At 43.6% G+C, this 17,627-nt stretch overlaps 1 protein-coding gene across 1 annotated transcript; it reads right to left on the bottom strand.

The window, feature by feature from the left end:
* Positions 1-626: 626 nt before the first annotated feature.
* Positions 627-15,243, bottom strand: LOC112266698 (ion channel TACAN). Its single transcript, XM_042297074.1, has 12 exons — positions 14,960-15,243; positions 14,611-14,729; positions 14,373-14,492; positions 14,161-14,220; positions 13,856-13,951; positions 12,852-12,941; positions 12,245-12,310; positions 8,106-8,167; positions 7,819-7,911; positions 7,644-7,708; positions 1,402-1,470; positions 627-1,101 (listed from the first exon to the last, which is right to left on the bottom strand). Exons 1-12 carry the CDS (start codon positions 15,026-15,028, stop codon positions 985-987), a joined length of 1,026 nt encoding a protein of 341 aa, XP_042153008.1. The 5' UTR covers positions 15,029-15,243; the 3' UTR covers positions 627-984.
* Positions 15,244-17,627: the final 2,384 nt, after the last annotated feature.

Below are 17,627 nucleotides of genomic sequence, written 5' to 3'. Positions count from 1 at the left end.
TCAGATCACGTGTACAAAAATACACCATATAATCAACCATTATTTTTTGTCTAACAATTAAATTAACTATACTTATTTGCTTATTCACGATATTTTCTGAGTATCTCACTTTGAAGAATACACATTTTAAGAAATGGACTAGTCCATAAAGACATTACCTAATGACGTGCACATATAACTGGAATAGTACAACACAGATCACAGTGCAGTGGGCCAGGAGTCAAGGTTATGTAATCCACCCAATAGTACAAACTGTCTGCACATCCCTGAAACAAGTTACCTTCAGTCATATTGAAGGTATCCTCGCATAATGAAAGATTAAGGCGGGTAGCCTAGTGGTTAGAGCTTTGGACTAGTAACCAAAAGGTTGCAAGATCAAATCCCTAAACTGGGTTATACTGCCCCTGAACAAGGAAGTTAACCCACTGTTCCCCGGGTAGGCAGTCATTGTAAATATGAATTTGTTCTTAACTGTCTTGCCTAGTTAAATAAAGTGTATTTTGATTGTTGATAGTACCAAGAACAGATAGCACTGTAGCACAGACCTGTACCTTATGGGATGATATCCATGGAATCAATAAATCTGTCAAGCCTTGTGGTATCTCTCACACACACACACCTGAAGATGGGGTATGAGATAGGTCCACAGTATATAATTTATTATTTTAGCAATAAGAGGCCATGTTATTGCACAATCACACTGTGACTATTCTGCTGTCCTTTTAATTTAGTAGAAATTATTCTGAAATGACTAAGTCACACCATAAACTGCTGTGCCATTATTATATTGAGCAGAAACTATCTTTATATTTATCCAAATCACAAATCTATACAGTAGCAACCCCAAAGCAACCAAAGTTGGGGATCATTGAATACTGCCCATGATCCTCTGTCACTAGTAAATGAGCCATGATTATAGAAATGTTCCGGAGAAGCTCCTATAGGATGAACCAGCGGATGCAGTTTCTGTGTATCCTCTTCATCTCACTGACCCTTGGGTTTTGACTGGTCCTTGCTCTTGAGCTTGGTGCGGACTACTGCAACAGTAGTGAGGAAGTTGCCCATGAACAGAATGAGGAAAGAGATTCCACACATTGAGACCTAGAATGACACCAGAAATTGTGAATACTGGCATAAGATGGGGAAGACAGCTTTTTTATAATTATATAATAGAAAACTGGATGGCTTGTTGCCTGCTTTTATGGATGGGAGACTATAATCTAAAGGGCGTAGTACGTTTAATAAATAAATCAACATTTTATGTACAAGCCCCATGCCCTGTTCACACATGAACATTGCTAAGACATGAGGCCCACTTTATCATTATCAACTGAATCACTTTAGGGGGTGAATGGAGCAAAGAATATGTCTATCAGGAAAGCTGTCTGGGGGCACACTGACCTGCCACTCTTGACAGTCTGGGAGCCGAGCCATCCTGAACAGAGAGAGTCCGTTGTAGAGTTGCCAAAACTGCAACACAAAACATCACATTACACACACACACACACACACACATTAAGTAATACACATGTATGCACGCAGACACACACACACAATACCAAGTGCTAGGTCAACAAAATGTTCAGGGCAGACCTGGGTTCAAATATTTGAAAAATACTTGATAAAAATAGTTTGAACACATGCTTGAGCCTGCCTGGGCAGGGTTAGCAGTTTTAGGACTTTTCTATTTGTTTATTAAGCCAGGCAAGTTAACAGGCACAGATAAAGTATTTGAAATCATTATTTCAAGTTTGAAACCCAGGTCTGGTTCAGGAGCCTCTAAAACATGATAAAGCATAATTCTACAATATCTCTGAAGATTTACAGTGCCTTCAGAAAGTATTCACACCCTTGACCTTTTCCAAATGTTGTTGTGTTGCAGCCTGAATTTAAAATGGATTAAATTGAGACTTTGTGTCACTGGCCTACACACAATACCCCAGAATGTCAAAGTGGAATTCAGTTTGAAGAAAATGTTAAAATCATGAGTAAATTCAACTGAAATGTCTTGAGTCAAGAAGTATTGAACCCCTTTCTTATGGCAAGCCTAAATATGTTCAGGCGTTAAACTGTGCTTAACAAATCACAGAATAAGTTGCATGGACTTATTCTGCGTTAAAGAAAATCATGAAAACCACTATTAATGAATAACTACCCCATCTCTGTACCACACACATACAAATATCTAATTCGAGCAGTGAATTTCAAGCACAGATTCCGCCACAAAGACCAGGGAGGTTTTTCAATGCCTTGCAAAGAAGGGCACCAATTGGTAGATGTGTAAAAAAAAAAAAAAAAAAAAAAAAAAAAGCCCTTTGAGCATTGTGAAGTTATTAATTAGGCTTGGGATGGTGAATCAGTGAATCAATACACCCAAGTCACTAATTTGCAAATAAATTAATTAAAAATCCCACAATGTGATTTTCTGGATTTTTTTTCTTCTCATTTTGTCTGTCATAGTTGAAGTGTACCTATGATGAAAATTACAGGCCTCTCTCATCTTTTTAAGTGGGAGAACTTGCGCAATTGGTGGCTGACTAAATACTTTTTTGCCCCACTGTATATACTGTAAAGGTTTTCCTCCTCTTCATCTGAAGAGGAGGTGTAGCAAGGATCGGACCAAGCTGCGGCGTGGTAAGTGTCCATGGTTGTTTATTTAAAAACATAAACTGAACACTCAATGAATACAAATCAATAAACGTGAACAAAACCGAAACAGTACCGTGTGGCGAACAAACAGACATGGAAACAATCACCCACAAAACAACAGTGAAACCCAGGCTACCTAAGTATGATTCTCAATCAGAGACAACTAACGACACCTGCCTCTGATTGAGAACCATACTAGGCCGAACACAGAAAACCAACCTAGAAACACAAACATATAATGCCCACCCAACTCACGTCCTGACCAACTAAACAAAGAAATAACACAAGAACTAGGGTCAGAACGTGACAGTAACCCCCCCCCCCCCAAGGTGCGGACTCCGGCCGCAAAACCTGAACCTATAGGGGAGGGTATGGGTGGGCATCTGTCTGCGGTGGCGGCTCCGGCGCTGGACGTGGACCCCACTCCACCATAGTCTTAGTCCGCCTGTGTAGCCTCCTAGGAACGGCAACCCTTGCCGCCGACCCTGACCTGGGAACCCTAATAAATAGGCCCACAGGACTGAGGGACACCTCTGGACTGAGGGGTAGTCTCAGGACAGGTAGCTCAGGACTGAGAGGTAGCTCAGGACTGAGGGGTAGCTCAGGACTGAGAGGTAGCTCAGGACTGAGAGGTAGCTCAGGACTGAGAGGTAGCTCAGGCTGGTTGACGGCTCTTTCAGCTTCTGGCTGACTGACGGCTCTGGCGGCTCCTGGCTGGCTGACAGCTCTGGCGGCTCCTGGCTGGCTGGCGGCTCCTGGCTGGCTGACGGCTCTGGCGGCTCCTGGCTGGTTGACGACTCTGGCGGCTCCATGCTGACTGGCGGCTCTGGCGGCTCAAGACAGACTGGCAGCTCTGGCGGCTCAGGACAGACTGGCGGCTCTGGCGGGTCTGGACAGGCAGGAGACTCTAGCAGCTCTGGACAGGCGGGAGACTCTAGCAGCTCTGGACAGGCGGGAGACTCTAGCAGCTCTGAACAGGCGGGAGACTCTAGCAGCTCTGAACAGGCGGGAGACTCCAGCAGCTCTGAACAGGCGGGAGACTCTAGCAGCTCTGAACAGGCGGGAGACTCTAGCAGCTCTGGACAGGCGGGAGACTCTAGCAGCTCTGGACAGGCGGGAGACTCTAGCAGCTCTGGACAGGCGGGAGACTCTAGCAGCTCTGGACAGGCGGGAGACTCTAGCAGCTCTGGACTGACGGGAGACTCTAGCAGCTCTGGACAGACGGAAGGCGCTAGCAGCGCTGGACAGGCGGGAGACTCTAGCAGCTCTGGACAGACGGGAGACTCTAGCAGCTCTGGAGAGACGGGAGACTCTAGCAGTGCTGGACAGACGGGAGACTCTAGCAGCTCTGGAGAGACGGGAGAATCTGGGGGCGCTGGAGAGGAAGGCTCTAGCAGCGCTCGACAGGCGGGAGCACCTGTAGACAAAGGACGAAGAGACAGCCTGGTGCGCGGGGCTGCCACCGGAGGGCTGGTGCGTGGACGTGGCACTGGATGGACCGGACCATGAAGGCGTACTGGAGATCTTGATAGCAGGGCTGGCACCATCGACCCTGGCTGAATCTTCACCCTAGCCCGGCAGATGTGGGGAGCTGAGATGTAGCGCACCGGGCTAAGCACGCGTACTGGGGACACTGTGCGTTCCACCGCATAACACGGTGCCTGACCAGTACAACGCCCGCCACAGTTAGCACTGCTAGGAGTACTGTAGCGCTGAGCTGGCACAGGATGTGCAGGGCTAGAGAGGTGCACAGGAGGCCTGGTGCGTGAGGCTGGCACAGTCTTCACCAGACGACTAGCACGCACCTCAGGACGAGTATGGAGAGCTGACCCAGGTGCCATCAATCCCGACACACTCCATCGGGCGAATGCCTTGCCTCATGCACCCACACAGCCTCTCCCTCATAACTCTCTCCTCCAATTTCCCCATTAACTCCTTCACTGTCTCTGCTTCGCTCACCTCCAACACCGGCTCTGGTTCCATCCTTGGCTCCTCACGGTAAACAGGGGGAGTTGGCTCAAGTCTGACTCCTGATTCTGCCACACTCTCCCTGTGCCACCCCCCAAGACATTTTTGGGGCTGCCTCTCGGGCTTCCAGCCGCGCTGCCGTGCCAGCTCCTCGTAATGCCGCCTCTTTGCTTTCGCTGCCTCCAGCTTTGCTTTGGGGCGGCGATATTCCCCTGGCTCTGCCCAGGGTCCTTTTCCGTCCAACTCGTCCTCCCATGTCCATGAGTCTTGTGATGCTGGCCGCTGCTGCTGCTGTTGGTGGTGCTGCTGCTGCCTCTCCTGCTGCACTTTGGGGCTGTGATATTCCCCTGGCTTTGCTCAGGGTCCTCTCCCGTCTAGGATTTCCTCCCACGTCCAGGAGTCTTGTGTCTTCGGCCGCTGTTGCTGCTGCCCGTTACCACGCCGCTTGGTCCTTGGTTGGTGGGTGATTCTGTAAAGGTTTTCCTCCTCTTCGTCTGAAGAGGAGGTGTAGTAAGGATCGGACCAAGATGCGGCGTGGTAAGTGTCCATGGTTGTTTATTTAAAAACATGAACTGAACACTCAATGAATACAAAACAATAAACGTGAACAAAACCGAAACAGTACCGTGTGGCGAACAAACACAGACACAGAAACAATCACCCACAAAACAACAGTGAAACCCAGGCTACCTAAGTACGATTCTCAATCAGAGACAACTAACGACACCTGCCTCTGATTGAGAACCATACTAGGCCGAACACAGAAAACCAACCTAGAAACACAAAACATAGAATGCCCACCCAACTCACGTCCTGACCAACTAAAATAACAAATAACACAAGAACTAGGGTCAGAACATGACATATACTATATTCTAGTCAAGGCTCATCTTATATAATTACTGCTGTACACATCTTTTCTATTCATATATTGCCCGTAATGTCTATACATACACATCATACGCATACAATTGAAGTCGGAAGTTTACATACACTTAGTCATTAAAACTCGTTTTTCAACCACTCCACAAATTTCTTGTCAACAAACTATAGTTTTGGCAAGTCGGTTAGGACATCTACTTTGTGCATGACACCAGTAAATTTTCCAACAATTGTTTACAGACAGATTATTTCACTTATAACTCACTGTATCACAATTCCAGGGGGTCAGAAGTTTACATACACTTAGTTGACTGTGCCTTTAAACAGCTTGGAAAATTCCAGAAAATTATGTGATGGCTTTAGAAGCTTCTGATTGGCTAATTAACATCATTTGAGTCAATTGGAGGTGTACCTGTGGATGTATTTCAAGGCCTACCTTCAAACTCAGTGCCTCTATGCTTGACATCATGGGAAAATCAAAAGAAATCAACCAAGACCTCAGAAAAAATATTGTAGACCTCCACAACTCACAACTCACAACGCCTGAAGGTACCATGTTCACCTGTACAAACAATAGTACGCAAGTATAAACACCATGGGACCCCGCAGCCGTCATACCGCTCAGGAAGGAGACGTGTTCTGTCTCCTAGAGATTAACGCACTTTGGTGGGAAAGTACAAATCAATCCCAGAAAAACAGCAAAGGACCTTGTGAAGATGCTGGAGGAAACAGGTACAATAGTATCTTTATCCACAGTACAACAAGTCCAATATCGACATAAGCTGAAAGGCCACTCAGCAAGGAAGAAGCCACTGCTCCAAAACCGCCATAAAAAGCCAGACTACGGTTTGCAACTGCACATGGGGACAAAGATTGAACTTTTTGGAGAAATGTCCTCTGGTCTTATGAAACAAAAATAGAACTGTTAATGACCATCGTTATGTTTGTAGGAAAAAGGGGGAGGCTTGCAAGCCGAAGAACACCATCCCAACCATGAAGCATGGGGGTGACAGCATCATGTTATGGGGAGCTTTGCTGCAGGAGAGACTGGTGCACTTCACAAAATAGATGGCATCATGAGGAAGAAAATGACTTGGATATATTGAAGCAACATCTCAAGACATCAGTCAGGAAGTTAAAGCTTGGTCACAAATGGGTCTTCCAAATGGACAATGACCCCAAGCATACGTCCAAAGTTGTGGCAAAATAGCTGAAAGACAACCAAGTCAAGGTATTGGAGTGCCATCACAAAGCCCCGACCTCAATCCTATAGACAATTTGTGGGCAGAACTGTAAAAGCGTGTGCGAGCAAGGAGGCCTACAAACCTGACTCAGTTACACCAGCTCTGTCAGGAGGAATTGGCCAAAATTCACCCAACTTATTGCGGGAAGCTTGTGGAAGGCTACCCGACACGTTTCACCCAAGTTAAACCATTTAAAGGCAATGATACCAAACACTAATTGAATGTATGTAAACTTCTGATCCACTGGGAATGTGATGAAAGAAATAAAAGCTTAAATAAATCACTCTCAAGTATTATTCTGACATTTCACATTCTTAAAATGAAGTGGTGATCTTTACTAGGATTAAATGTCAGGAATTGTGAAAAACAATGTATTTGGCTAAGGTGTATGTAAACTTCCGACTTCAACTGTATATATTTATATTCTGGACTCTAACATTGCTCATCCTCATCCTCATAATTATTCCTTTTTTATTTTGGGGATTTGTGCATATTGTATTGTTAGGTATTACTGCACTGTTGGAGCTAGAAACACAATTTTGCTGCACCTGCGATAACATCTGCAAAATATGTGTACGTGACCAATAACATTTGATTTATATAATCAAGATGTGTTTTATTTTACATTTTTATAAATGTTCACATTTTTGTGTGTAGATTTACCAAAAATGACAATGAAATCCATTTTAATCCCACTTTGTAAAACAACAAAATGTTGAGAAAAGTCAAGGGGTGTGATTACATTTTGTAGGCACTGTATGTGTGATTTATTATGCAATCCCTATGCAACAACAAAGTAGCCTCAGTGTGACTCAGCAATACATACGTGACAAAGCAAACTAACTCCCGATCAACTAATGCTGAGCTGAGAGGAATCACACAGCCAGATCGCATACTCACATGACCAAAAAACAGGAAGGGCAGAAGAAATGTCAGCCCTTGCCACATCCAGGACTGAAATCCTTCTAAAAGATAGATGGACACAGCGTAGACGTAAACAAATGTATCTCAAATATATCTGTAACTATGTAGCTATAACATGGAGGGTCATTGTAATTATTACATTGTGTCTCACCCACAGTCAGGTCCATGTTGTGTCTTTCTCCCAGGGTTCTTAGTCTGTACAGACAGCCGCTCTGATAGTAGTACTGCATACAGTGAACGATGCCTGTGATGCACACACACACACACACACACACACACACACACACACACACACACACACACACACACACACACACACACACACACACACACACACACACACACACAAACACACAAAGAAGTGGTTGACATTTTTTTTTAACTAGACAATTGTTGTAACACTAATGTATTCCTTGTTTTTTAAGTACGAAAGCTTACTTTGATACAAAGAGTAGGCGAGGAATTGGTTCCTGAAATTCTGGTACAGGTATCCATCAGGCCTAAGAGACATCAGACAATGACTTTTAAATACAGTGTACTATATTATATACTGTATACTGTTGAACTTCACCTCCTAACAGTTTAATACAGGATCATCTTTATATTGCTAATGCTCACCTACAAAGCACTCAATGGACTGGCGCCCACATACCTTACTGTCCTCCTGCATCCCTACACTCCCACCTGTTCACTGCACTCCTCAGACGCTGGCCTCCTCACCATCCTTCACACCACGCTCCTCTCCATGGGAGACCAGGCTTTTAGAACTGTAGTTCCCCAACTCTGGAACTCCCTCGCCACATCAGGACCCCACAATCCATACACCTATCCACACCTTCACACAGGCTTACTCAGATTCTCTGTTGTCTTAGCTTTTATCTTCTGTCTAGTTCACTTCCCTGGACAGTCTGTCCTTGTGTTTAGTGCACTTTTTTATACAGTACCAGTCAAAAGTTTGGACACAACTATTCATTCAAGGGTTTTTCTTCATTTTTACTATTTTCTACATTGTAGAATAATAGTGAAGACATCACAACTATGAAATAACACATACAGTGGGGCAAAAAAGTATTTAGTCAGCCACCAATTGTGCAAGTTCTCCCACTTAAAAAGATGAGAGAGGCCTGTAATTTTCATCATAGGTACACTTCAACTATGACAGACACAATTATTTTTTTAAATCCTGAAAATCACATTGTAGGATTTTTAATGAATTTATTAGCAAATTATGGTGGAAAATAATTATTTGGTCACCTACAAACAAGCAAGATGTCTGGCTCTCACAGACCTGTAACTTCTTCTTTAAGAGGCTCCTCTGTCCTCCACTCGTTACCTGTATTAATGGCACCTGTTTGAACTTGTTATCAGTATAAAAGACACCTGTCCACAACCTCAAACAGTCACACTCCAAACTCCACTATGGCCAAGACCAAAGAGCTGTCAAAGGACACCAGAAACAAAATTGTAGACCTGCACCAGGCTGGGAAGACTGAATCTGCCATAGGTAAGCAGCTTGGTTTGAAGAAATCAACTGTGGGAGCAATTATTAGGAAATGGAAGACATACAACTCCACTGATAATCTCCCTCGATCTGGGACTCCAAGCAAGATCTCACCCCGTGGGGTCAAAATGATCACAAGAACGGTGAGCAAAAATCCCAGAACCACACGAGGGGACCTAGTGAATGACCTGCAGAGAGCTGGGACCAAAGTAACAAAACCTACCATCAGTAACACACTACGCCGCCAGGGACTCAAATCCTGCAGTGCCAGATGTGTCCCCCTGCTTAAGCCAGTACATGTCCAGGCCCATCTGAAGTTTGCTAGAGAGCATTTGGATGATCCAGAAGAAGATTGGGAGAATGTCATATGGTCAGATGAAACCAAAATATAACTTTTTGGTAAAAACTCAACTCGTCGTGTTTGGAGGACAAAGAATGCTGAGTTGCATCCAAAGAACACCATACCTACTGTGAAGCATGGGGGTGGAAACATCATGTTTTGTGGCGGTTTTTCTGCAAAGGGACCAGGACGACTGATCCGTGTAAAGGAAAGAATGAATGGGGCCATGTATCGTGAGATTTTGAGTGAAAACCTCCTTCCATCAGCAAGGGCATTGAAGATGAAACGTGGCTGGGTCTTTCAGCATGACACACCGCCCGGGCAACGAAGGAGTGGCTTCATAAGAAGCATTTCAAGGTCCTGGAGTGGCCTAGCCAGTCTCCAGATCTCAACCCCATAGAAAATCTTTAGAGGGAGTTTAAAGTCTGTGTTGCCCAGAACAGCCCCAAAACATCACTGCTCTAGAGGAGATCTGCATGGAGGAATGGGCCAAAATACCAGCAACAGTGTGTGAAAACCTTGTGAAGACTTACAGAAAACGTTTGACCTCTGTCATTGCCAACAAAGGGTATATAACAAAGTATTGAGAAACTTTTGTTATTGACCAAATACTTATTTTCCACCATATTTTGCAAATAAATTCATTAAAAATCCTACAATGTGATTTTCTGGATTTTTTTTCTCATTTTGTCTGTCATAGTTGAAGTGTACCTATGATGGAAATTACAGGCCTCTCTCATCTTTTTAAGTGGGAGAACTTGCACAATTGGTGGCTGACTAAATACTTTTTTGCCCCACTGTATGCAATCATGTAGTAGCCAAAAAAGTGTTAAACAAATCAAAATATATTTTATAATTGAGATTCTTCAAAGTAGCCACCCTTTGCCTTGATGACAGCCTTGCACACTCTTGGCATTCTATCAACCAGCTTCCTGAGGTAGTCACCTGGAATGCATTTCATTTAACAGGTGTGCCTTGTTAAAAGTTCATTTGTGGCAAGGTAGTGGTGGTATACAGAAGATAACCCTATTTGGTAAAAGACCAAGTCCATATTATGGCAAGAACAGCTCAAATAAGCAAAGAGAAAAAACAGTCCATCATTACTTTAAGACATGAAGGTCAGTAAAAAAATTTCAAGTGCAGTCGCAAAAACCATCAAGCGCTATGATGAAACTGGCTCTTATGAGGCCCGCCACAGGAAAGGAAGACCTAGACTTACCTCTGCTGAAGAGGAAAAGTTTGTTAGAGTTAACTGCACCTCAGATTGCAGCTCAGAGTTCAAGTAACAGAAACATCTCAACATCAACTATTCAGAGGAGACTGCGTGAATCAGGCCTTCATGGTCGAATTACTGCAAATAAACCACTACTAAAGGACACCAATAAGAAAAAACTTGTTTGGGCCAAGAAACACGAGCAATGGACATTAGGCCGGTGGAAATCTGTCCTTTGGTCTGATGAGTCCAAATTTGATATTTTTGGTTATAACCGCCATGTTTTTGTGAGATGCAGAGTAGGTGAATGGATGATCTCTGCATGTGTGGTTCCACCCTGAAGCATGGAGGAGGAGGTGTGATGGTGTGGGGGTGCTTTGCTGGTGACACTGTCAGTGATTTATATAGAATTCAAGGCACACTTAACCAGCATGGCTACCACAGCATTCTGCAGCAATAAGCCGTCCCATCTGGTTTGCACTTAGTGGGACGATTATTTGTTTTCCACAGGACAATGGGGTGTTTAAGGGTTATTTGACCAAGAAGGATAGTGATTGAGTGCTGCATCAGATGACCTGGCCTCCACAATCACCTGACCTCAACCCAATATAGATGGTTTGGAATGAGTTGGACCGCAGATTGAAGGAAAAGCAGCATATGTGGGAACTCCTTCAAGACTTTTGGAAAAACATTCCATGTGAAGCTGGTTGAGAGAATGCTACTTTTGAAGTATCTAAAGTATCTAAAATCTAAAATATATTTTGATTTGTTTAACACTTTTTTGTAATCTGTTACTCCCCAGCCCTGCACTTTTTTGGTTACTACATGATTACATATGTGTTATTTCATAGTTTTGATGCCTTCACTATTGTTCTACAATGTAGAAAATAGTCAAAATAAAGAAAAACTCTTGAATGAGTAGATGTGTCCAAACTTTTGACTGGTACTGAACTTACTTATGTAATATGTGATTTTATTGCTTTATTTCCTGCTGATTTTCTTGTGTATGTTAAGTGACTTTTGGGTGTTGTGAAAAGTGCGTACCCCTTTCCTGCAGTCAAATGACTAGATCGTCCTCTAGTGGCCTCATGGGTGGAATAAACATTATTTAAATCAATTCGGTGTTTCTATGTCAAACAGTTTTGTAATATTTTAATCTTCTGTGATGTATATAAAGTGTAATATTGGGATGCAAACTCAAAATTGAATACACTTCAACTCTATATCTGACATGGTACAGGTGTCTTCTTTTTTTAAACCCATAGCCATGTGTGTGAGGTGTATACTTTTGTTTCAAAGTCGATTTGTTTAAGACTACCAAGAAACACTAAGTGTGACCCTGATTTAGCCCACTGCAGTAAATTAACTTAAAATATTGACAAGGAATAGAAAATGCAAACTGGATTCTATTGTTTGCCATCTATCATACCATTGCTTGAAATGGAAACTGCCTATGAAAAAACCTACAGTGTGGTTGGTGTGTGATCAACTATTGGCAACAAGCGCTTCCTGAGTTTGCTCACCATGTCAGCATGACTCCGGACAGAAAGGCTGAGACGTAATGGTGGAAAACCCACCAGCCTTTGATCCTGAAACATTAACCAAATACAACAAGAAAATAATCAGAATAGGCAAATATGAAGAGGGAGTACTTATATAAATGCATCATACTGTAGTAGTTACTATTTTATATATATATATTTTTAACTTCTCCCCAATTGGTAGTTACAGTCTTATCCCATCGCTGCAACTCCCGTACTGACTCAGGAGAGGTGAAGCCAGACTGCTTCTTGACACACTGCCCACTTAACCCGGAAGCCGGCCGCACCAATGTGTCAGAGGAAACACCGTACAACTGGCGTCCATGACAGCGTGCATGCTCCTGGCTCGCAACAGGAGTTCCTAGAGCGTTATGGGACAAGGACATCCCGGCCGGCCAAACCCTCCCCTAACCCAGACGACGCTGGGCCAATTGTGCGCCGCCTCATGGGTCTCGAACCCGGGTCTGTAGTGACCACTGGGCCACTCGGGAGGCAGTAGTTACTATTTTGCCAAAGTAATTTATTGTTGAGCAGTGTAAGAATGTATCATCTCTAGCCAGGGATTAGGTCTGAAGACTGACGGGCCTACCTGGACCCGTTGCTGATGAGGATGCTCTCCCGTACGGTGAGGGTGCAGTAGTACCACACCAGCAAGAAATTGAGGATTGCGTCAACAAATCTAGACAGGGTACAGACACACAAACAAACATGCGCGCACACAAACACACGCACACACGCACGCACGCTCACACAGAGAGAGAGATTCAGACACTAGACAGGGTTGAATGACATATGATTGCTTATGGGTACCTTCATGTGTGTGCAAAGTATTACTGTTCTCAGATTTTTTTATGAATAGATTTTAGATGTGTATTAAAATGGGTTTTGTTGCAAATCGCTATATAGCCATTGTTAAGGTGAAATTGAATGTTTGTATCTTGTATATTTGACTGTGATATGTGGTTGTCTCACCTATCTTAAGATAAATGCACTAATTGTAAGTTGCTCATTTTGGATAAGAGCATCTGCTAAATGACTAAAATGTCAAATGTAAGTATTGATCTTTTATTTTTACATTTAAAAAATATATATTGATGTCACAAATGTATCATTTGTATTTGTTCTTTATAAAAAAATGTTGTTCTTTGTCACATTTGACTGTGTAAAACCTAGCATCACTAGTTATTTCTCAGTGTGAAGCAGATACAGTATATAGCGTTTTGCAACAAAACCATCAAGTGTGTCACGCCCTGGCCATAGGTGAGAGTGAGAGAATAAGTGAGAGAATAAAAAGAATAAGTGAGAGAATAAAAAGAGGCTTTTTATTCTCTATTTTGGTTAGGCCAGGGTGTGACTAGGGTGGGTATTCTATGTTCTTTTTTCTATGTTTTTGTATTTCTTTGTTTTTGGCCGGGTATGGTTCTCAATCAGGGATAGCTTTCTGTCGTTGTCTCTGATTGAGAACTATACTTAGGTAGCCTTTTCCCACCTGTTTTGTGGGTAATTATTTTTTCTGTGTGTGTTTGTGTGCACCTCGGTTGCGTCACGGTCTTTGCTGTTTACCTGTTTGTGTTCATAGCTATTCAAGCTTACCTGTAGCTCACAAAGCAATAACACATGAAGGCGAATAGGAGCAGTATAACTGTGAGGTACAGCTTGAATTTCTCATATTCATCTTTGTAGGCAAATCTGAGGAGGAAGAAACATTTTTCTAATCATGCAAAGTCACACTGTTTGCCATCTGTTGAAAGATGATTTATGATTTGTTAATTATCAGCTCCATCTGATGGGGACATTTGGAATAGAATGACAAATGGGTTTATGGTTCACTAGATAAGAAGTACAGTATGTTCAAATTTCTAAGAGTTAGCAAATCCATTGAAGTGGAAGCTACTTACTTTGACTGTTTGCTCAGAAGAGTCACGCTTACATTGCCCAGAACAAGATTGAGATACAACCTGTAGTTTGTGAGATGTGAATGAGAATTGTTTTATTTAACTGGCAATTTAAATGTATAAATCCTCAGAATAGGAAAACAGCCAACAACTCTTTCACATGTCCCTCCCCTGAGACCTGTGAAATAATGTTTTTAATGTAGTGACACTCGTACCCATTTTTCTTTGGAAGGAAAGCCTCCATTTCAAAGAAAGTGTTTGGTCTTGCTTTGATGTGCTCCTTGATTTCATCCAAGGTTTTTACATCCTCCTCTGTCAGTCTCTCCTTATTGCATCTGTTTATAAAGGATGGATAGAGGGCCTTGAAAAACAGTGTTAGGGTGCATGAAACCATTTAGAGAAGGAGAGCAAAGGTGTGTATGTGAGAGCGTGTATGCGTGTGCATTAACTTACTTCTTCATTAACTGAGACATGTCCTTAAGTCTACTCCGCTGGCGGGCGATAGACGAAGAGCAATTACTCTGCAGCTTGGAAACTTCCTCTAGTTTCTGCAAGTATAGCCGGTGGCTCTCCTAGTAACAAAATTTTAAATATCATCATATCAGTATAGAAGATACTGACAATAATGTATAGCCTATTACATCTATTCTAATGATTCTTCCTTGATGAACCACTGTGATTACTGTATGTAACACTATGTAACTAAGTAAGCGTTTCAAGGTAGTCTACACCCGTTGTATTCGGCGCATGTGACAAATAACATTTGATTTGATTTGTATTAGAATAGGATCTGACATCTCACCTGAATCTGATGATACTCTTTCTCTAGACTTTCCCACTCTTGCAGTGCAGCTGTCAAACTTGGAGGCATATTTTCTAACTTTTGTGAGTTTCCCAATTGCTGAAATCTTAGTGTCCTCCTGGAATTGTGTCCTCTGGCTGGTAGAGAGGCCTTCTGCTCAAAATCACAGGCAATGTCAATAGGGTCTTGCTGTTAAATCTACCAGAGAGCAGCTCGAGTCTATATGAACAAACTATGTTCCTGACAATGTAATGTGAAACGTTTTCAGGGAGTGTGTATTACGTGTCCACGGGCTGTTTATGGCAGGCAGTGAACTTTGACTTTGTTACAAATATGCTTGATTGACATGGACATTGTTCTCTCTTGCAATTATCTGTTTATCACATCTTTCATCACGTTCTCCCAATCCAACTCGTATTCTTCATTTATTACTTCTGCAACTAACACCAGTTTTGGACAACAGTCCTAGTGCAGTGTTGACTGTAGTATTATCTAAAATAAGGACGCACGACAACGAGGTTCTAGCTCCAGCATGTTTACTAACCTAACCCTGGCATGTCATACATAGGTACGGATACCCCCAAGGAACATCCTACTACATCTTCCCCTCTCCCATGAACAAGAACTCAACATGCATAACCACTGAACCATAACTGAAATGCAATTTGGAAACCAGTGTTATTCTCTAACACACTACTTCACATCCTGAAACAGTATGAACATTAACTTAGGTACAGTCTCTTTTTGCTGGGTATGGTCCCCAACAGTATGTTTTCTCTTTACGTAACAGTCTTTCAGCCACTCTGGTGGCTTCACATCCCTTTTTTGGCGCGCTTGTGGCTCTGTGAGCATTATCTCTCCTTCACCCCCTCTTATGCATTTTCTGTGGCATCAGTCTGTGTGGTTGGTAGATCTGGAAGAGCTCAGAGGTGTGTTCTGTTCCTTCCTACCTCTTCTGAGCCTGTGTCCACCACATAGGAGCGTGGGGCATCCTCTTTCCTCAGCACTATTACTGGTGTCTTTGAGTTTGTAATCCACACATGTTGGCCTTCGGTCAGCTCTGGCCTCTCCGTAGCACGGTGTCTCCGAATAATGTCTCCAGTTTGTGTTTTGTTTCAGCCGTTTGTCCCTCTCAGCGAAGGCCTTCCTGTTAGGCCATCGGGGTTTAAGCTGAGCCAGCGAGACAGGCAATGGGGAAGGCAGCCTCCTGCCCATCAGGAGCTCGGCAGGCGACGGCCTATGATACAGTGGTGTAACTCTGTAAGCTAACAGAGCCCTGTATGGATCCTTGTTCTTTTTCAGCAGTTCCTTGACTGTTTTCACAGCTCTCTCTGCCTCACCATTACTCTGTGCATGGTAGGGACTACTGGTCACGTGTGAACTCATATTCTGCTGCAAAAACAGAAAAGGAGCTTGCAGAGAACTGGGGAGCGTTATCTGTAACCAGGACCTCAGCGACCCCTTGCCTGGAAAAAAATTGACTTTAATCCATTAACACCAGCTAATGTGGTTATGGGTGTCTTTGCTATTTCAATGTATCTTGAATAGTAATCTACCACTAGCAGATAAGTGTAATTTTTTCCAATAGAACATATCTGCCCCTACCTTTTGCCATGGCCGTTTTGGCAGCTCCGTTGCCATCAGTGGCTCCGGATGACAAGGTTGACATTTTGTACAGACCTCACACTGGGCCACCAACTTGGCAATCTGAGTACTCAGACCAAGCCACCACACTGACTGTTGAGCCCTCAGTCTGCATTTGGTTATCCCCATGTGTCGCTCATGCATTCTGTCTAGCATTTCTGGTTCAGTCTCTGGGATAACTATCCGTTGTCCTTTCATGAGAAGGTCTCCATTACAGTGGAAGTCACTTTGGTGCACCCAATAGGGCTTCAGCAGTTGAGGCACTTCCTCCATCCCTTTTTGCACTGCTGCAGTATCTGTCGGCAGATGGAGTCTCGTTGTTGCTCCTCTGCAATCTGCTGCAGTTTGGTCTGAGATGCAGGTAGGCTGTCCCTTATTGCATTAATGGACACCTGTACCTCACCCTCTAGACATTGCTCCTTCTCTGATAATGGACATTTAATTGGGACCCTGGAGAGTGCATCTGCTGTGATCAGTGCCTTCCCTGGCACATACACCATCTTATAGGTGAACCTCAGTAATCTGAGGCAGAAGCGTAGAACTCTGGGAGGCAAGTCGTCCAGTGCTTTTGTCCCTAACAGAGCCAACAGTGGTTTGTCGTCAGTCTCTGCTGTAAACTGCAGGCCAATAAGGTATTGGCTGAGCCTTTCACATGCCCATGTGATAGCCAACGCCTCCTTCTCCACTTGAGCATACCTTTGCTCTGTGTCGGATAAGCTTCGGGAGATGTATTCTATTGGACGCCACTCCATGTTGTCCTGCATCTGTGTGAGGACCGCCCCTAGCCCAAAGGATGATGCATCTGCTGATACCTTTGTCTTAGCGTGGGGACGATACTGGGACAGCACTCTCTGTGAGGCCAGGTCTCCTTTGATTTTGTCAAAAGCCACCTGTTGCATGTGACCCCATGACCAGTCATTCTCTTTGGCTAGTAAGTCTCTCAGGGGTTTGGTTGTATCTGAAAACTGTGGGAGGAACTTACCCACATATGTGGCCATGCCTAAGAAGGTCCTGACTTCAGCCA

Source organism: Oncorhynchus tshawytscha, linkage group LG14 (assembly GCF_018296145.1).
Source record: "Oncorhynchus tshawytscha isolate Ot180627B linkage group LG14, Otsh_v2.0, whole genome shotgun sequence".
Classification (NCBI taxonomy): Eukaryota; Metazoa; Chordata; class Actinopteri; order Salmoniformes; family Salmonidae; genus Oncorhynchus; species Oncorhynchus tshawytscha.
This window is presented reverse-complemented; position numbering and strand designations above follow the sequence as displayed.